Source organism: Crocodylus porosus, unplaced genomic scaffold, assembly GCF_001723895.1.
Source record: "Crocodylus porosus isolate Cpor-Errol unplaced genomic scaffold, CroPor_comp1, whole genome shotgun sequence".
In the NCBI taxonomy this organism is placed as follows: domain Eukaryota; kingdom Metazoa; phylum Chordata; order Crocodylia; family Crocodylidae; genus Crocodylus; species Crocodylus porosus.
In genome coordinates this window covers 88,607,420-88,629,122 of record NW_017728947.1, presented here as the reverse complement: position 1 = coordinate 88,629,122, position 21,703 = coordinate 88,607,420, and the positions used below count along the sequence as shown (strand labels likewise).

General features: G+C 38.7%; 1 protein-coding gene across 2 annotated transcripts in view; it reads left to right on the top strand.

Moving 5' to 3' along the window:
- PPP4R3A (protein phosphatase 4 regulatory subunit 3A) overlaps positions 1-21,703 on the top strand; it is a 61,852-nt gene that overhangs the window by 25,222 nt on the left and 14,927 nt on the right. For both annotated transcript variants that reach the window (XM_019552415.1, XM_019552416.1), the window contains 8 exons: positions 1,533-1,631; positions 2,656-3,273; positions 13,874-13,951; positions 14,039-14,155; positions 14,639-14,755; positions 17,008-17,139; positions 17,247-17,349; positions 19,076-19,234. In XM_019552415.1, the coding sequence (XP_019407960.1) occupies positions 1,533-1,631; positions 2,656-3,273; positions 13,874-13,951; positions 14,039-14,155; positions 14,639-14,755; positions 17,008-17,139; positions 17,247-17,349; positions 19,076-19,234 (1,423 nt within the window). The remainder of the gene's footprint in view (positions 1-1,532; positions 1,632-2,655; positions 3,274-13,873; positions 13,952-14,038; positions 14,156-14,638; positions 14,756-17,007; positions 17,140-17,246; positions 17,350-19,075; positions 19,235-21,703) is intronic.

Genomic DNA, 21,703 nt, shown 5'->3' with positions numbered 1-21,703 from the left:
GACCTAGACAGGTTACAGGGATGGGTGGATGAGAATAGGATGGGATTAAACACTAACAAGTGCAAGGTGATGCACCTGGGGAGGAAGAACCAGCATCATACCTACAGGCTGGGGAACTCCCTTCCCATCAGTACAGAGGCAGAAAAGGATCTTGGAGTCATTATTGATGCCTCTGGGGTCCCTTCCAGCCCAAATGTCTATGAAATGTATGAAAATCCATGTTAGCTTTCCTTTCATGATAACCATCTGCTTTATGGTAGAAGTGAACAAAAATAAAATTGACACTTTTTTTTCATTCTATAAATGATTCTTCTAACTTTTCACTTTGTTTAAATTTAATGATTTTAAAAGGAATTAATTCAGAAGTTAATTATTCCAGAGGATGCGGGTTATACATAATGTTGCCCGGAAGTGCAATGTTGTCTAATTCTGGTCAAAATTTTGACTGTAAGCAGAAAAATCCAAGTCTTTATTTGTTATATACTGTGTTTTGTATTTGACCACAAAGCTTGTCTTTTGTTATTAGATTATATGAATAACATTTCAATTAATCATTTGGGTAAACTTTACAATAAAAGAAAAAGTAATTCCTAAATATTCAGTTGTTTCTAAGATGAAACTAATTGTTCTAGAATAAATAAAGTAAATTGCACTTAGCCTGAAAATGGAACTGTCTGAATCCTGTTAAAATTGACATGTATTGTTAGCCCTACTTAAAGAGTGAGTTGATACATTCTCTGAAAATACACCCTACTGCTGCTCAGTTTTCTAGTGTCTCTTTCTTTCTATCACTCCTGCATGCAATACACTGATTTTTTTACAAATTTCAGTCCCATTAGGCAGGCTTGTTTGTAAGTGGTAAATGAAACTTGGTGTCTTTAACCAACTTTACAAAGTGGCAGAAATTTCATGCTTTCAGATTTAAAACTTTGAGGGTATTAGAACATGCTGTTGAAATATATTATGCAAATAAATAGTCTGTTACCTCTGTGTTTATTGGGAGTTTTGTAGTTGGTTTCAGTTAAAAGGCCTTTTAGAAGTATTTTTCTTTAGTATCTGGCACTATATTAGCATAGCATTTTATGGGGGATGACAAAAATCTGGAAGGTGACTGGACTTGGATTCTACCTAAGACTTATGGATGTATTTATTTTTGTATGTTATGAACAATTTCATTGAAGTCCACTTAATTTAATGAATCAATTGTACTTTTTAGGTTTTTTATTAATGGAGGGAAGAATAATAATTATATTCTGAAGATAAAGAACCTGTCAGATCTGTGGTATTCTGATACAGTTTCTAGATCACATAAGTTACATTTAAAATACTTCAGTTTGCTTTTTTTTCCAAATATTCTCCCAAAGGATCTGTCCATACAGTTTTAAAATGTATATGAATCTGTATTGTGTGTTTCCTTTCAAATTTTGGTATTAGTGCTGTCTTGTTTGGATGGATAAGCCACCAAGCTTTATTAAAATCTGTTTTATCTGAAATATAACTCATCTGAAAGATGCTTCTTCATCTCTTTCAAGGACACTTTGATTGTGTGGTCTGAAGCTGAAAATTATGACTTGGCACTTAGCTTTCAAGAAAAAGCAGGATGTGATGAAATATGGGAAAAAATATGTCAGGTAAGTTTGAAAATAAAAGAATATCTTAATATCTCGATCATGTTATTTATGAAAGAAAATGTCTGTTTAAGTAATGCTTCTTCGTTAAGAAAGGTGGGTGGGGGTTGAGTTAGCTCGTGTAACAAGCTTTAGGTAAAGTGTCCCCACAACCATTTTGAAGCATGGGGATGCTGATACTCTAGACGCAGTGCAGGGTAATTGCCACATTCCAGCAGATTAATCGAGTCTGCTCCAATGCACTGGAATTACAGCGTGTCAGAGCAGCCTCCCTGCTCGTGTATAGGCACCCATTGATTCTTGTTTGCCAAGATGCTTGCCGCTTCTCGACCTGCAAACAGCAGGGGCAGTGTCTAGTGTTTCCCAGTGCCAATGGGAGGGTTAAATGATAGATTTTGGCTGAAGAGCCACTGAGCTGGCTGAGGGTGAGTGAGCTACTGCATCCAGTCTGTGGTATATGAATGAGACTTGTTTTGATAGAAAACTTTATTTTTGACATGGACTTATACAACAAACTATTTATAGCCAAGTAATAACTGCCTTTGCAAGGATCTGGGCCTAGCCTTGTTGCTCTCATGCTATGCCAGGAAGTTCCATACTGCCTTACCTAGGCTGCCTCTTGGGATACCACAGTTCGTGGATACCTGTTTCCAGGTGGACTTACTTGCTCCATGTCATGCAGTCAGGCATGACTGGAAAAAAATCTGTTTTTCTGCATTCCATTTCCTAAACACAAGGTGCCTGTTTATTTGGGGAGGGAGAGGTGGTATGTTAGAAAGTATGGTAAACTGCATTGCATTCTTAACAGCTCTTCTATTTGTGCTTTTATTTATTTTAACTCCCCAGAGCAAAAACATGTAGACAGTCCAGATTAGTGTCCTAATCAGTTTTTTATTAAAATCATTTTGCTGTCAAGGAGTGTAAAAAGGGTAACTTGCGTTCCTCCTGGAAATATAGCTTTTTAGCTATATATTTAAAAAGTCTGAAAATTTAAAAATATGTTTGTTAAAACACCTTGTTTTCATAGGTTCAAGGAAAAGACCCTTCAGTAGATATTACTCAGGACCTTGTAGATGAATCTGAGGAAGAACGCTTTGATGATATGTCATCACCTGGTCTAGAATTACCATCTTGTGATTTAAGTCGGCTAGAAGAAATTGCAGAACTTGTGGCATCTTCACTGCCTTCACCGTTGCGTCGTGAAAAACTCGCACTAGCACTGGAAAATGAGGGCTATATTAAAAAGCTCTTAGAAATTTTTCATGTGTGTGAGGACTTGGAGAATATTGAAGGACTGCACCACTTGTATGAAATTATTAAGGGAATCTTCCTTTTGAATAGAACTGCACTTTTTGAAGTCATGTTTTCTGAGGAATGTATAATGGACGTAATTGGATGCCTAGAATATGATCCTTCTTTATCACAGTCACGAAAACACAGGGAATTTCTGACTAAAACAGCAAAATTTAAAGAGGTGATTCCTATTTCTGATCCAGAGCTGAAACAAAAAATACATCAAACATACAGAGTACAGTATATTCAAGATATGGTTCTACCCACTCCCTCTGTGTTTGAGGAAAATATGCTGTCAACGCTTCACTCCTTTATCTTTTTTAATAAAGTGGAAATAGTTGGTATGTTACAGGTAAGTCTAAACCTTAAATTTTAATTTTGGATTTGTAGGGAGAATAGAATAATAATTCTTGGAATGATACAGATTTCTTTTTGGAGCCTTGAGTTCCATCTGGGTGCCAGCATCATAAATACACTATGCGCAAGAAATGCATAGTGTCTGGAATGCTGAGCTACAAAGTTTCTATTCTGTAAATTAAATGTGAACCCCATACGCTTTTACATTTAAGTACCTTCCCATGGTGTGACCTTTAACAATTAAGACTCCATACTATTGTATTCCTACACTGCTATTTAGAGTCACTTTTTAAGGTCTTGCTCAAACAACCTGAGCCCCATGAGCAACTATGTCCTTGTCTACCAAAGCTGTCAACATTCTTTTTTATTTCTTGAATACAGCCTAGAATGTATGCCCCTTGCCTTACAGAGCACTTTTCTCTAGGAATCAGTTTGCACATTGCTTATGTCTGCTTATGGGCTGTCAAAAAGGAAGTGAGGTGCAAGAGCTGAAAGTTAGGAAATTGTGGGATTTGCTTTTTGGGCTCAAGCCCTACAGTGTGCAGACAGACACTGAAAAATGGGGATGACTGTTCTGCAAGCAGGAGTTCACTCAACTTTGTATGTGGAAATTCATCAGAGCTTCTGGGGTTAGGTTGAACTGCTGTTTTTGGTCTGAGAGAAATTCTGAACATCTGTATGCTCGTGGTTTCTCCTAGGAGAGTATTAACTGTCTGCATGACCTTAGAGAGGGGGAGATGTAGTAAGTTGTGTTATGGAAGGAATCGGAGGGTGAGAGAGCAGCAGCAGAGTTATCTTCCCTCAGTCTAGGAGAAGCAGCTGAGATAGGGGTGTTTTAACTCACAGGAGAGGTAGAGTGAATGCAATAAAAACCTTCTGAATCTCCTTCCTTTCTTTGCACACTTAACCTTTTGGGCTGCTTTTCTCTCCTTTCTGAAAACAACTAGTGAACTTTCTACTTGTTGACACTTCCTCTTCTGTTCTCTCCTATTAAAGGAGCATTGGTGCTGAGCCTATTATTTTCCTTTCCTCCACTCTTACGAAAGATGTGGTTCCTTGGTTCCACTCAGTGTGTTGATCAGGAAACACAACTGTTCAACTTGCATGAGTAGGTTTTAAATCTCTGGATATGAATATCATGTTAGAAATATTTGATTTATCTACCAGTACATACAGTCTGGGCAGGATTGCGTTAGCCTTTGTGGAATTCTCTTTATTTTACCAAAAGCAGAGGTTTTTTTATTTTAGATTTGTTTATAAAATACATCTAAAAACTTCAGCTCTGTCTGCTTTATGTGGACATGAGGAAAGCCCCTGGTTGGCCATACAAAATTTACTTTTTCCCTGACAGTTAATTCTGCATATAAATTGGAAGTTAATCTTCACCTCAGAAGCTACTGTAGTAGCATGTGTTAGTGCTCTTTTCCCTCTTTTCTATCAACTCTGGCTGGATACTGGAGCTTCTGTTACTTTTAGGGTATTAATGCTTTTTATAAGTCTTCTTTAACTAAGGAGTCTAGGGTTTGATGTCTAGAGGAAGCAGAATATGAAAGAATTGTGTGCTTGGCTTTCTTCCATGTGTTGGTTGTTGAGGTTGCAATGGTGCTGCTGCTGACTGCAGGTCAGCTTGGGACTCGGACCAATGAAGGTAGGTTTATATGGGAGAAAGGGTTCCTGTTTTTTATTATATTCAAATGCATGGCATTTACGTAAACGTAAGACAGCGTGCACTCTGTCTACGACATGAGGGCCTCTCCCTATGCCATCTGCATCTTTCTTCCCGTATATTAGAGCTGTCTATCTGGTGGCCCACAAAGGATTAAATTAAGGCCATCATACTGCTATCCAGTCTCTGCTCCTGCCATCAGTCCAGCTGTGGCTTCTTCCCTACCCTATGTATCACAGCCAACAGTGCTGGGGGGTATAGCATAACCGAGAGAGCGGTCATGCTGCCTTCATGAAGGGGGACAGAAATAGCCATAACCACAGCGGTGGCTGATCATGCCATGAGGTGTTGCCCTGGGTGTCCTGCAGCTGCCCTGGGTACAGAGCTGTGTTGCTGTGCCTCTGGGTCAGGGAAACTGTGTATGGCCTGTGGCACTAGGGAAGGCCACATCTGGGGACCTCTGGGCAAAGTGGGGCACCTGGGCACACAGTTTAGTGGGGGGTAAACACTAAGGTGCATGGTGCAGCAGGGGTGAGCATACAGCCCTGGGGGCACATGGCTTCTGGTTGCTTAGAAGTTGGACAACCCTGCCATACATTATCCTTGTCTTACACTTCAGTCTTGTTCTAACATTGCGTACCTCACATGGTATCTCAGCCAAATCCTCTCCCTCTGTGTATGTTTCTGTGTTAGAAAAGTAGGGCAAACTTTGATAAAAGGGGGCTTTTCTTTGTTGGCCCCAACCAGAATCTCTTTTGGCCTTGACTATGCTGAAAGATGGCCATCTTTATGGGGGGAGCTTGAATACTGATACTGTTATCTTTAACACACTTTGGTTGTTTTGGGATAAAAGGGAGTAAGTTAAGTGTTTTCAGAAAAGACTTGTTATAGACTTTAGCCCAACATTGGCAGTCAAATCCCCCGGCAATTCTGCACAGACCGTGCTCCTACATTCCAAGACTACAGGGTCTCAGCAAGGCTTTCTCTGAAGTGGCTTCTGGTAGCCAGGAAGTACTTTGACAGGAGGCATCAAAATGGAGAACAGTAGGGCTCTCAGTGACGTGTGTATGTATTGTTGCAGGCTGTTGTAGTTTTGCCTGAGTGCCAAAAACATAGAATGGATGTCTATTGAGTTGTGTACATATTTTATAAACATACGGTTTAAACAAATCCCACTTCCATAGATTCTTGGGGGTGGAGATAAAATGCATCTTTTAATAAAAATGGATCTTTTGACTGACAGTAATCTATGCATATAAATAACTAGGATTCAGGAAGGCTGAACTGGTCATAATCAAGCAGCCATTCCCATTATATAGATGGGTTGACCTAGGTAGGTAGGTAGGTGTGTTTCCATCCATGATCTTGTTTCACTTTTCAGATCAGTTTTGATAGCCATTAAAAAATTCTCTCTCTCTCTCTCTCTCCTGCTAACCTAGTGAGGGAAAGCCCTATTGAGAGAACTTAGCCATCCCAAAGAGGTTGTTTTTGGGTCCTGAATAGAAGAACGTTTATAAAAATTAGATGAATAGATAAGATATGCATTTAACTGGTTGCAAATTTGCCAAGTAAGGACAGCTTTTAGTGCAGGACCTCTACAGGGAGATCTTGGCAGTGTTAATGGTTTCTAAAACAGTAATACTTGGCATTTATATATAGCAGAATGTCTTAATCTTTCTGTGCCCAAGTTACCCAATCTATAGAATGAGGATAATGTTTATAAATCTCTGTAAAGCCTTGACCCGAGAAAAAACAATTTCTCCAATCTGTATAGCAATGATTGTGTTTACTACTCAAATACTGGTTTTATGTTCTGTTCTCCATTCTGTTACCAAAATCTCAAAAAATAAAAAAAATCTAGTTTTTAGGGAACATCAGGAAGATGGGGAAAATTTATAATTTGCACCTTTTATAAAAAGCTTTTGCATGGAGATGGACGAGAGCTCCAGAGGAACCCCTTGCTTCTCAGGCTTTCTTGATTGAAGAGTTCGCTCTTCTCAAGTTATCCTAGCTCTAGTGAGATTAGTTGCAGAAGAGGAACTGAATTATTGCATAAGAGTAATTGGATTAGCAATTGACAAATACTAATTCAAACAGTAGCCGACTGGGGCCCAGCCCATGTCCTCCCGGAGTGCCATTTGGATCCCATTCTCCTGCCTGTTCTTCTGCTCTGCTTTGTTCCCTGACCTGTGCTCTGTGCCAGATCTACTTTTCTGCTTTCCGCCCTATTTGCTGCTTTGCTGGCTGCCCCCTCCTTGATCTGCTGCATGCCACACACACTGTTTTTACACAATCTCTGAGAGCGGGGATGTGCTTTAAGTATAGCACTTCAGAGCAGCCTTCTGAAATGTGTACAGGCACCCACAGAGACTACCTATGGTTCTTGTGGGATGTGTGCTGCAGGTTGGCCGTCCTTGCTGTAACCTATGTCCCCTGATGGGCTTGCCTGCCAGCTGAAGTCAAAAGTATTGCAATGCTTGAGTTAAGGTGCTTTCTGTGTGGATGTGACTTAGTTTATGGGTAACTCAAGTTAACTCTGCAATAACGACAGGTCTTCAAATTGGAGGAGAGACTCTGGGGAGTTAGCAAAATAATTGGTTCTCTGACGTCCTACACTTGGTAACGCAACGTTGTGAAGAAAGAAGTGGAATGATTAAAAAGGGAAAAATAAGCTTCTACTTGGGAGATGATGACTAGGAAGATCTTAGTTTAAAAGGATCATCAGCAAAGCCAAGAAGAAAAACCAGATCACCTGATAAGTCAGTCTCATATCTTTTATTCTTCCTACCAGGTTAACTTACTCAGCATCCCTAGTAACTTTTACAGAAGTGTTTATCTGGACTTGTTTTTCTGAAAAATAGTGTTGCATTTATTTATAATAGTATGTAATAATAAATTAGAATTCCAAGTTATAGATTATAACTTTGAAGTCTGTGTTTTACCGTTTTAAATAACTGGTCAAGATCTCTCACTATTCTTGGTGTTTTTGATTATCACAACACGGTAGAAGCAAAGTATATAAAAACCTATGCTGCCAACACACTAGCTTAACTGTTTGCAGCTGTGAATCATCATATGTATTAGATGATTTTGCAAAGCAGAAATTCTTTATAAGAGCCTAGTGCTGTGGAACTGCATACAAGAAACCTTGGTCACATATACACGGACGCTGACTACATAAACAAGTACTAAATGACTGCACAGTATCTAGAGTTACTCTTGAGATCCTGCTCTTGAAAATTTCCAGGGATGGAGATTCCACAACTTCTCTAAGTAGTCTGTTGCAATGCTTGACAACTGTCACAGTCAGGAAGTTCCTCCTAATCTTCAACCTAAATTTGTTTTGCTGCAGGTTCAGGCTATTGCTCCTGTCTCCTATAGGGGCAGAGGACAGGATGATGGGTTGTCTTGTTATCACTTGCTGCTTGTCCTGAAGATGGTTTGACCTGTTATGATTTCTGTATAAAGCATCTAATGGATGTCACTCATTCATTCTGAGGCCCACGTGAAAAGACAGCTCAAGGTCAAAGAGATCAAGGCGCTTCATGTTTAAAATAATCACTTGTGTTTAGTGTGTGATGGAGTGCTTACCAAGTGCAGTATTACAGCAGGAGAAACAATATCCATTGTAATTCTCTTCTATTTTTTTTCTTGTACCTTTTCTGATACCCTTCTTTAACTCTTACGTTTTCTAATCCCAAACATTGATATGTAGGAAGAAAGTAGGGCGAGTACAGGTATATCTTCCCAGTATACGTTGTCTTGTTTCTTTTTGTTTTTTGAGAACACAATTTCTGCTCATACAGATCTTTATACCTGTGAAATGTATGGCAGATGAAAATTTAAATAATTTTCTGTACAGATATCCCTGACTGAGAAGTCACTTAAACACTGTTTTACAAATTACATCAAAAAAACCTACAAAGACTAAACAGTTCTGATGCTCACTTTGGGATTTTACTTGGCTTTTCTAGATAAATTTTCAGTAAGGTCTAGATGTTAATAAGGTGGTTCTTGGTTTGTTTGTTGGTTTGTTGGTTTGTTGGTTTGTTGGTTTGTTGGTTTGTTTAAAGCAGTGAACACCATGTTCCTATTTACATGCACTTCAGGGGCGGAAGTATAACTGCAAATCTAATTAAGTATATTTCTAAGTCCGGGGGGGGGGTGTGGGGGGGTGCGCGCGCGCAATATATAGTACTGGAAAATTATATACAGGTTTCTCTTGCCAACCACAGTTTTGAGTATCCACGCTTAATAGTCTATACACCAGTTTGGCTACCATGGTATAAAGTTTTGAGTAACCACAGTTTTCCCTGGCTGCACATTAGCCTGCCACCTGCCATTTTTCCCATAAGCCTTTTGTCTGGCCAATCACAGTTTTGCCACCATGGGTACTTTCAGGAACCTAACACCAGCAATTGGCAAGGGAAACCTGTATTTAGTGATTTTTTTTTCCCTCTGTTTAAAATAGCTCTAGGTTACTGTATATTTTTAAAAATAAGATGTTTGAGTAGCAGAAGACGGGAATTTTCAAAACCATTCAGCTCTGTCCAAGTTTTATATTAACTTGACTAGGATCAGGGTTGTTGGGACTACGAGGTTTTGAAAATCCTGTCTGTCATAATACTGCATATTTAATTGAGGTTTGGGAGATGTGTGTGATACAATATTGCAATAAAATATGTGATCACTATATTTCAATAATTATACAATGAGGCTTTGCAGTTTTTTTACCCTTTCAGGTAAAATGTGCCAAATAGCTTAAGTCGATGGAAGCCAACCTTTTTGGCAGGTGTTCCACAAATTAGTTTTTCACCCACCCCAAATACCACTTCAGTTACTTTCTTCTGCTTGCTCAGCTGCTCTCTGCCCCATACTCTGTTTTTGCCCAGTCTCCTTCTTTGCCATCTGCTGCCTGTCTGTCCCCTTCCTGATCTGTTGCATTCCATGCTGAAAGTTGACCCTTGGCTCAGGTAATCTGGGAGTTGAAGTCTTATTTAATTTTTAATGAAACAAGGATTTGGGATTTCTGAGTTTTGAGTGCTGACCTTCCAATGTAAAGTTTGTTTTTGTTTTTTTTAGTAAGGAATTTTACCAGGTTCTATGTAAGTTAAGAAGCATTTTACTATAGAAATTGTACCATGGGTTAGTGAAAAAATGTATTCAAGATTTTGTTCTGCTTATATTCTGGTTTTGCAGATTCACACTAACCATGGTTCTGACATTTCAGTTGAATACAAAAATTTCCATTTTTTTCTGGTGGTGGTAACTCCCTGTGCAGTGTTATTTGTAGTTAGAAGTTGTAGTTGAGATTAGAAAGATGTAGAAGGCCATCCACTCACTTCCAGTCCTAATAAAGAGAAGAAATGTGCTGCTGCTTGTATTTTACAAAAGAAAAAAAAAGTCAGAGAGATGGCACCTAAGAGTTATTATGCCTTACCAGAAGGGATCGTGTTAGTGCTTTAGTGGCATCTTGTTGCTGGTTTCAGTGGCAAGAGAAAGAAATATTTATTTCTTCTGGCTGGAAGTAGAATTACTGTTCTAAGGTTCATTGTCCTATTCAGATAGATGTAGTCTCCTCCTAAGTTTGTGTGCTGTTAATGGTGGATAGCTCGAAACTTTTCTCTGAAGGAAACGTTTCTCTGAGAGCGTGCTATAAAATGTGGTGTTTTAACAGATGACTGTCGTGCAGTTGTCCTGTCCTAATTGTATCACCAGCTATAATTCAGTTTGGAGAATCAGTAAGATTCCAATAATGTTCTTCAAACTTCTTTTTTCTTTTAATTTTGAAAGAAAATTATCTTATGAATAGTGTCTGGATTTATTCCATAAAAGTATTTAGTCCAGTTGTAACAGGGAGACTGGGGCTATGCTGCTGTTTCTCATTTGAGCCAAGGAGTAACGGTGAAAACCAGTGGTAATATTTAAGAGAATAGGGTTTTAAAAAGAGACTTGGGTTTTGACACTGTTCTTATTAGGTTACTTATGTTCTTACTGTATTGCAACTTAGTGGTTAAATAGCTTTTGAAAAAACCCTCATCTTTGGCACACAGAAGGCTTTCCTAGACCGGCACTATTAATTACTGTATAGAATCATATTAGTCTGGAAGAAAATTCAGGGACCTTCCCTCTGGTCTGGGAGTGTCAAACTCAACCAACCCTCTGAGCCAGATCTGGATCACAAATCTCCTTGTGGACCAGATATGGACCTGGCAGGGCAAGCTATAGCAGTGGAGGTGTTAGAACAATTATCGTTCCCCCTACCCCACCCCACCTCCCGTTGTTGACACACATTCACAGGGGGCTTCACACCTAAAAATTTGCTATCAGGCTCCATCCCTATGGCAAGGGGGTCCTGAAGCTGCACTTAACAGTCTCCAATGATAGAGATTCCGCAGTCTTTCTAGATAATCTTGTTCTGGTGCTTAATCGCACCTACTTGGAAAATTCATCTTCATTTCTAATGTAAACCTTCATTGGTACAAATTAAAATCATTACTTTTGTCCAGTCTCCCGTGAACCTGGAGAACATTTGATTACAATCCTCTCTTACTGCATTTACTCGAATAGAAGACAACCGGATTATGAGATGACCCCCGCCCCAATAATTAGAATAATAGAAAATTAGGGTTGGAAGGGATCTCAGGAGGTCATCTAGTCCAACCTTCTACTCAGAGCAGGACCATCCACAGCTAGATCATCCCAGCTAAAGCTTTATCTAGATGGGTCTTAAAAACCTCCAAGGATGGAGAAGTCTACAGCCTCTCTGGGCAACCTGCTCCAGTGTTTTACTACCTTCCTAGTGAGAGAATTTTTCCTAATATCTAACCTAAATTTCCTTTCCTGCAACTTAAAACCATTTCTCCTTGTTCTGTCATCTGAAACCACTGAAAACAGTCCAGCTCCATCGTTTTTTGAAACCCTTTTCAGGTAGTTGAAGGCTGCTATTAATCCTCTCTGTCTCCTTTTCTCTAACTAAAATAAGACCAGTTCCCTCAGCCTCTTCTCATAAGTCATGTCTCCCAGCACCCTCCCCATTTTTGTTGCCCTCTCCTGAACCCTCTTCAATTTGTCCATACCATTTCTGTAGTGGGGGGGGGGCCCAAAAACTGAACACAGTACTCCAGATGTGGCCTTACCAGTGCTAAAGTAGAGAGGATTAATCACTTTCCTTGATCTGCTAGCAACACTTGTACCAACGCAGCCCAATATGCCATTAGCCTTCTTGGTAACAATGGCACACTGCTGGCTCATTTTCAGCTTATTGTCCACAGTAACCCCCATGTCCTTTTCTGCAGAGCTGCTTCCCAGCCAGTCAGCCCCCAGCCTATCTAGTGCATGGGATTATTCTGTCCTAAGTGCAGGACTTTGCACTTGTCCTTGTTGAACCTCATGAGATTCCTTTAGGCCCAATCTTCCAATATGTCTAGGTCACTCTGAATCCTAGTCTACCTTCCAGTGTATCTACTACTCCCCCTAGCTTGGTGTCATCTGCACACTTATTGAGGGTGCACTCTATGCCATCTTCCAGGTCATTGATGAAGATGTTGAAGAAAAAACGGCCCCAGGACCAACCCTTGGGGCACTCTACTTAATACTGGCTGCCAACTAGCCATTGAGCCATTACTTACTACTCCCTGATCCTAATTGTCCAGTACGTTTTCTATCTACCTTACCATCTGTTCATCCAGCCTGTACTTCCTTAGCTGTGAGACCGTTGTGGAAGACTATCAGAAGTTTTGCTAAAATCATGATATACCACATCCGCTGGTCTCCCTGCATCCACAGAGCCCGTCATCTCATCATAGAAGGCAATCAGGTTGTTCAGGCATGACTTGCCCTTGGTGAATCCATGCTTACTGTTCCTCATCACCTTATCCCTCTCCAAGTGCTTAGAAATGGATTCCTTGAAGATCTGCTCCATGGTTTTTCCAGAGACACAGGTGAGGCTGACTAGTCTGTAGCTCCCTGGATTCTTCTTTTTCTAAATATGGATACTGTTTGCCCTCTTCCAGTCATCTGGGACCTCTTGTGATCACCATGATTTTTCAACGATGATGGCCAATGGCTTTGCAGTCACATCACAGCACCCTTCATAGATTCATAGATGTTGGGGTCGGAAGGGACCTCAGTAGGTCATTGAGTCCGACACTCTGCCCTGGGCAGGAAAGGGTGCTGGGGTCAGATGACCCCGGCTAGGTACTTGTTCAGTCTACTCTTGAAGACCTCCAAGGTAGGGGAGAGCACCACCTCCCTTAGAAACCCATTCCAGATTCTGGCAGCCCTTAATGTGAAGAGGTTCTTTCTCATGTCCAACCTAAATCTGCTCTCTCAATTTGTGGCCATTGTTCCTAGTTACTCCAGGGGGTGCCCTAGTAAATAAAGCATCTCTTATTCCCTGCTGCTCTCCCCTGATTAATTTATAGGCAGTCACAAGATCATCTCTCAGCCTTCTCTTGTGAAGGCTGAAGAAACCTAGGTCCCTCAGTCTCCTCATGTATTTGAAGGCTGGGGTTGGGGTGGAAAGGAGATTGAGGAGGGCAGACATTTAAAAAAAAAAAAAAGTTGATTAATGTAAGGATAGGGAATAAGTTAGATGGAAAGAATGTAGCATTGGTACTAAAACATACTGTAGGGAAGTAGATCAGCGAGTGTAGACATGGAAAAGAGATGCATAAAAGACATTATAAGATGCACTGCAGCTGGGGAAGTGGAATAAAAAAAGGAAAGACTGTTTGTAACAAAGTGAAAAAGGATGCCTGATAAGTTTACATTTGAAAATTGTATTAAGCAGAAAATTGACAAACACTAAGTACGATACATGGCTTGTTAGCCCTTTAACTGCAGGAGATGGGGATTTGAGGAGTTTAATATTCTGAGAGTTAGATTTAAAATTAGCAAGTAATCAAATGTTGTCTTTCTTTTGTAGGAAGATGAGAAATTTTTGACAGAATTGTTTGCCCAGTTAACAGATGAAGCCACAGATGAGGAGAAAAGACAAGAATTGGTAAGGATTTGAATAGTTTGTGTGAAGTGACAGTTCGAGCTGACTGAATTTTCTTATTTACCATTCATATGTTTTTCTAAATTTCAGGTAAATTTCCTTAAAGAGTTCTGTGCATTTTCTCAGACGTTACAACCTCAGAATAGAGATGCTTTTTTCAAAACATTGTCTAATATGGGTATACTGCCAGCATTAGAAGTTATTCTAGTAAGTAAACTCAAGATTTTTTTTCTAAAATGACTGTCTAAATATTTTCTGTACTTTTATAATTTTTATTTTAGAAAGGTCAGTTGGTTAGTTAAAAAGTTAATAAGTCAGATCTTGAGTTATGCAGCTTTCTGAAGAACTCTTCATTTGCCCTATCACATAGGGAATAGTACCGACTTGCACGTCAGTTGATTTAAAAAGGAGTAATAAATCTTATGTGGCTTTACATCAGCCCTCTCGGTATTTTTGATCTGTTGTCACTTTCCCATCGTTATGTTTTTCTGTGTACCCAGGGCTAACAAAATTGACCAAATAACAAGGAAAAGTGTGAAATTATATATAATTATATAGAGGTATCAAATACAAGAGAGAGAGAGAGATGTGAAGTTGCTTGTGTTCCTTTAAAAAATGACTGCTTCATGTCTTCCAAGCTCAAGGATTTTATTTTCGAAAATTTGTAAGTGGTTTTACTTAACTTCCCAGGGTATGGATGATGCACAAGTACGAAGTGCAGCTACTGATATATTCTCATATTTGGTTGAATACAATCCATCCATGGTACGAGAATTTGTCATGCAGGAAGCTCAACAGAATGACGATGTAAGTAGGAAGTCCTTTAAGATGACTTTTTAAAGAAGCTTCATATTTGCAACTCCATTAACTGAAACTAAATCCTGTTTTACATGGTTGCATTTTACAATGTTTGCTACAGATAATTTGAGTTTTTAAAATCTTTCCTTTTTAAATAAAAACCATTTGGAAACTTCTTTGTAGTACCCTTCACTGCAGTATCTTCAGTGAAATTGTGTAACTGTGTTGACATCTACAGCAAATGCTGTGTTAACTGGCACTTTTATTAGCCAGAAAACTCTACTAACCAATATCCAAGGGACACAGCAAAAGTGAAACTGGAAGTACCACTTCTGGGGGACTTCCGGTTTCAGTGCTGCGAGCCAGGTTTTTCTATGTCACTTCTTTGTGCCACGGCCCAGGGTAAAGCAGCCTGTGCGAGGCCCCCCTCCCTGTCCCCCAGCACCAGACGGTGCACATTTGATTAAATGGCATATTTGATTAACCAGCATCCCCCATTCTTGGGGGATGCCGGTTAACAGAGCTTTTACTGTATAAATTAAAATTTTAAGTTGTTAATGTATGTGGAAGGCTGCTTATAGTCTGCTTGGATCCCAGTCCTTGAAACAGTCAAGTACCTTAACTTTAAACATGTAAACAATACAGATAACACGCATATGGAAGGGAAGGCTGCTCATTTGTCTAAAGCTAAACACATGTCTTAATGCTTGGAGAATTGGATCCTTAAGTTTTTCTACACCTGTCAGTTTGCCTTTCAGAGAACATCAAGCAATATGTAAATTTCAGATTTCTTGTTTAGTTTCAGATGGTGATGGTATGTCATTAGGTCTTTGCAATATCTTTTGCCCTGAATATACACCAAAGTATACAAAGCTTGCATCTCTTATAGGGAAGAAAAGTAATATACAGTAAGGTAACTTATTTGATTTAATGAACCTTGCAAACATATAGTAGGAATTGAATTTTATTTATAATAAACAGGAACTTTTTAAATGTAAGTAAGATACAATATTCATCAATTGTTAGTTGACAAGTACAGTATTCTGGACACAGATATAATTTGGGCTACAATAAAATAATTTAGGAAAGAACAACAGGGAACAGCATTGGCAAGGGAAATGCAGAGATAAAAAAACCCTACCTTTTTAAATCCCAAATTCCAAATTTGTTTAATATGCTGGATGATATGTTTGGTAAATTATTAGCTGCTTTGTATACCTGTCATTTTTTTAAACTTCTATATTGTTTTTAAGTCCAATTACTTAAAATCTATAGAGAAAGAAAGAAATTGCCTTGCCTTTTTAATTGCATATCTCTGTTTAGCTTCTGAATTACTGTTTTAGGATCTGATTACAAGAGTATTTTTAAGGTCGGATATGACCACCTTTTGTAGAAATATTTAGTGTTTCAAATTGCTTTTAAAAAGTTGTCTTGTTTTAAGAGAGAACTTCACTTTGCAGCAAAGTCTGTTTCAAATATGGAAAGTAACATATAAATTAAAGACTTGATCCTACTCTCCTGCCTCTTCTTAATTTTACTTAAGTATACTTTTTTTTCCTTCAGTTGACTACTGACCTGCTTCATTTTGCATGTATGTAAATGACTTGTAGAATCAGGGTCCTATAACGATTTGAGAGAAGTGTCAGTTTCCAGATCGCTCTACTAATGCTGGTAATTGCTTGTGCATGTACACAAGAATTGTATAAGAATGGAAAATTGGTTTTTGATCCCTTTTTTGCAAACGCACATGTTTTTTGAGTAAATTTACATACGAATCATCACATGCATTCATGTTTTTAAAGCCGTGTGTGCACTTGTAGGACTAGGGATTTTTTTTTAGCAATAACGAGTTAAAACCTCTAATTAATTAAAAAAACAAACAAACAAACAAACAAAAAACCCCTTATGCATATATATATATATATTTAGAATTTGAAACACCTGCCTTCTCACTGTGTCTCAAGTTTTTTCTTCAAATATTTTTCTTGTTTTTATAAATTTTCATTAGCCAACTTTGTATTTGCTCTGAAAGTTTCTCCATGATTAAAGCAGTAATATTAGGCATACAAATAGTCATATTTCACTGGAAGTTTCAAAAGTGTATTTTAAGGATCTGGTTGTATTAGTACTGCATTGTGTAATATTTTTATTTTTTACAACATTTTTAATTTTGGTCAAATTTAACTGATTTTCCCCTTTAAAGGGGCTTTCATTTTTCTTAGTTATAAATTATATGTTTTTGCCTCTGTCTTCCTTACTAGGATATTTTACTCATTAATCTCATCATAGAACATATGATCTGTGACACGGATCCTGAACTCGGGGGGGCAGTCCAGCTCATGGGTCTACTTCGAACCCTAGTTGATCCAGAAAATATGTTAGCGACTGCCAATGTGAGTTCTAAATTCAGTTATGGCTGGTTTCTTGAAATGTTAAACACTCATAGTAATGTATGTTAGAAACACTGGCTTTAATATTAAAGTATTTTTTCATTCTTTAGAAAACGGAGAAGACAGAGTTTCTGGGTTTCTTCTACAAACACTGTATGCATGTTCTCACAGCCCCCTTACTGGCTAATACTACCGAAGATAAGCCTAGCAAAGGTGAGACCCAGCAAAGTTTGGCTGTCCTGTTGAAGCCTACTGAATGTCAGTATTTAATGCTGACTACTTATTAAAGGGTGTATGAAACTCTAATCATCCAAAATATATTTATTTTGAACATGCAGTGTCTGATTTGAACTAAAACATTGATTCATTGTTTAAAATGCATAAAAGACAGAAGTCTCTTATGAGGTGAACATAACATTTTTGTTCAATTTTCATCTAGCAAAGCACTTAAGGCATCTATGTAACTTTTAGTATACAAGTAATCAGGTCACCTTTTTATGGTACATAAAATTGTGCAGGTGCTTAAATACTTTGTCAGGACATGTATATAATTATAGAGGATCCAAAATTTGTCCCAATAAGCAGTCCTTAATCATACCCTGAAACTTTCTAGAGTAATTGCCAAGCAAGTTAAGATCTTGAATATTAGCCAACTTTAAGGAGAGTTTGAAGTCAAATTTTGTTACTCCCAAAAACACTGTTGTAATAGCTTACACCTCAGTAATATTTTCAAAACAGCTAATGTTACATTAAAAAAAAAACCCAAACAAATCTGACTGAAAGTTTTTGAATTTTTCATTGTTTTCATCTTGTCTTTTACCTTTTGTTTAACGTTAGTAGCTTTCCAATAGCTTCATCTTTAATCTTGTGCAGGGATGTTAAACTCCCCCTGCTCCCCTGGGCCACATCTGGATCATGGGGCTCTTCACAGGCTGAATTCTTGTTCAGTGGAGCTCAGTATTCCAGAGTTAATTGTCAGGTCCCACCCCTGCTTGCCCCGTCCCCAAATTCCCTTTCCCACTGCCAGCCCAACAGGCCACACAACATAGTTCCATGGGCTAGTTCCAGCCCACAAGCCATAATAAGTTTGACACCCCTAATCTAGTGTGATTGTAGTATTCTAGATTCCTAAAACAGCTAATGTTTTTTTAAATCCATTTTACGTCTTTTAATAAGAATAATATACTGACAAATTTTTAGAGTAGACATGACCTAAGATAATGTCCAGGATGATATTTTAAGATGGTAGAGACTAGCCTTTTTCTTAGGCATGACAAAAATTAGCCCTGCACCCTCGCTGGGTACTACTCTGACCTCCTTCCTCTGTCTGATCTGCCATTCTGCCTTCTGCTCCATTCTCTGTACTTCCTGCCCAATCTGCTGCTTTCCCTTCAGCTTCCTGCCTTATCTGCTGCTGTGCTATTTGCCCCCTTCCTGATCTGCTGTATGCCCTACACACAGACTGCATGTGCCACTTAATAACACTTGTGTAGCAGATTGACCACCTCTGTTTTAAGATGCATCTAAGTAGGCAGACCCCCTTGTATAAGGGCAGTTACAACTGTGCTCTTGCTAGTATAGCTTTTTGTTCATCAGACCAATGTTATAGTGGCAAACTCACGTTGGTATAAGCATGTACAGTATAGAAGGGTTTTTTGATATAGCAGACTAACATTTTTAGGGTAGATATTATCAGGTCACTGATGGACTTTTATATGGGGTTTTTAGTTTGTTTTTTGTTTGTTTGGTTGGTTGTTGTTTTTTAAGGGCTAGATGTAGATTCCAGCTTTCTACCCAAAACTGGTATAGCAGTTTACAGTGAGATTTAAAGATCCAACTTTGTGATTGTACCTGCAAATTTAGATTTAGTATTTGAAAATAGGGCCCTAAACATTTTTTAAATTATGTTCTTGTTAATAAATATATTTTTTATTTATAGATGATTTTCAGACAGCACAGCTGTTGGCATTAATATTGGAATTGCTAACTTTCTGTGTAGAACATCATACATATCATATAAAGAACTACATTATTAACAAAGATATCCTGCGGCGAGTATTAGTTCTTATGGCCTCAAAGCACGCTTTCTTGGCATTATGTAAGTTTTTAACTTGTTTGTGTGATGAGTGTTATTTGTAATAGTAGTATTTTGTTGGAAAATATGTACCTTTTACATAACCATAAACTTCAGTACAGAAGTTCCATCTTCATAACTGTATCCTTTATTTCTCATACCAGCCTGTGGCTGTGTCATTTAGAATTACCAAACAATTTTGTATTTATCGGGGGGTTGCTGAAACTTAACCTTTTTTTTTTTTTCTTTTGAATGCACGTCATATGAGGAAAAGTTGGGAGAATAAGATATGCTTAGGGAAAAATAAATGAAAGGAGAACGTAGCAGTTTTCAAATACTCAGTAGGCTGTTATGAAGAAGCTGGCGGGGGGAGATGTTCTTCCTTGCCACAGAGGGCAGGTCACCAAAGAAATGGGTTTTAATTTTATGAAACCAGATTTAGATTAAACCTCAAAAAACCTTATACCCTGGGAAGAATAGGACAATGGAATTAAATACCTAGAGAAACTGAGGAATCACCTTCATTTTAGGTTTTCAGGAAAAGGGCTGAGTACTACCCCAGACAGTTGCTTATAGGAATAAACCATTCTGTATTTGTGCAAGGTTGGATTAACTGACCTTTAAGGTCCCTTCCAGCTCTGTGACTTATTTCAGGACTGTCCAACTGGCAGCCTGCAGACTGAGCCCCTGCAACCACCTTTCTCTGGTCTGCAGTGGGGGAGGGCCTTGAAGATTAGGAAGAACTGAACGATGGTGGTCAGCCTCACACAGTTGGAGGGGTGGAATCCCAGGGGCCTGTCTGCACAGTGTGCAGACCAGGGGCTGCCCCAAAGTTTGAACAGTCCTGAGTTATGTATTAAATTAATTAATTTCCTGAGAGAGCCCTATTATAAACCAATTTGCAGCCTTCTGTAGCAAAAGACTCAGCCCACAACAGGTCATAATGTTCTTAAAAACTATGGATTCCTTTTTTTTAAATCTCTGGCTTTTATCTTGTGAATCATGCTTGCACACCTAACAGTGCTACCATTGCATGGTACCCTACAGAATCCTTGAAAGGATCTCAGGGCACTCCAGGGTGTCATGGTACCCTTGTTGAGAATCACAGGCTGTAGATCAAGAACTATTTACTGTGCTTGTGATGTTACTTAATTTTGGAAAGAACTTTTAGAAGTAAATGTCAGGTTTTGTTTGGTTTTTTTACTTGCTAATAAAACAGTGCACTTCCGTGTCAAAACTAATAATCAGAAGGTCTTGAAGAACAGGTCTTTGAAGACCCAAGCAACTAGTTGAGCAGTTCCTTCTACCTTTCCAAAAAGTTTGTCTCTCTTCATGTTCACAACTAACAGTAGGAAATGGGAAGAGAAGTAACTTGTAGTTTAAAGTGCCTTTTCACTTAGGCTAAGTGACTGTTGGAAAGCCCAAGACTGAACTGATTTAATCTTTTCAGGTTAGTCTAAGCTACATAGACTAAACTGATAAGCAAGTGAACAGGCATTCACTTTCAATTCCAGAAATGCCTCCATATGCCTGCAGTGGCTCAAACCAGAAGCAAGGGGGTGCTAAAGCACACCTCCTTGCTCAGCTGGACAGCTTAGGCAAGGACTAGGTCTCCAACCTGTGAGGGGGGAGTTTATGGGAGAGGTGCGATGCATCCTGGGATGCTGGGGACTGAGAGTTGATTTGAATCTGGAGGGGATCTGGGACAGAAGTTCAGTAAACTGATTTAACCTAAATCAGTTAAGTTTGATGCAACATCCTTCCAGCTTTATCTTAAACCGGTTTCAGCCGTTTTGAAAGTAGTTTATGTGCACTGAGCTTCTGTTGTGGTACAGATTTGAACTGATTTCTGATCATTTGCACTGGTTTATGTGTAACTTCTGTCCCTAGCCTTAAAGATCGTGTATGATTTTGGTAGAATTAGGACACTTCAGTAATCGTATTTCACATGCGTACAGCTTATCCACTTGGAGTACTTTCATAGGCCAGTGGAGGAAAAGTAGCCTGTTCTTAGATGTGCAAAAGTAAGGTGCTTTGAGAGCTCAAAAGCTTATAGGAGCTTTGGAACACGGCAACAAAAGCCTCAAAGGCAGGCTTCAAAGGGGATATAAATAGATCAGGTTTCAGCATTTTCTTCAGTCAGAAAAAACACTTCCTATTTGATGTTGATGACTGTTTACCTTGTAGACAAAATCAATGAAACATATTCAAGTTTTTTCTTTGAAAAAATAGAAATGATTAGAAGGAGGGGAAAAATGACCGTTTGAGTCCAATGGTGATTACTGGCAATGAATCTTGCAATTGTGAAATGATTTTTCTTTGAAACCGTGAGTTGTTTTAGTGTTTTAACAGTTAGCATGCTAGCATCGTGCTTAGGTTAGTGTTACAGTTTGTTTAAAAAAGGATGATCAAGGCTTACTTGAAGGATTTTTTGATGGTGTAGTAGGTCATTACACACTTAATTTGTACTTTTAAGAACCTTTTTAACCTATT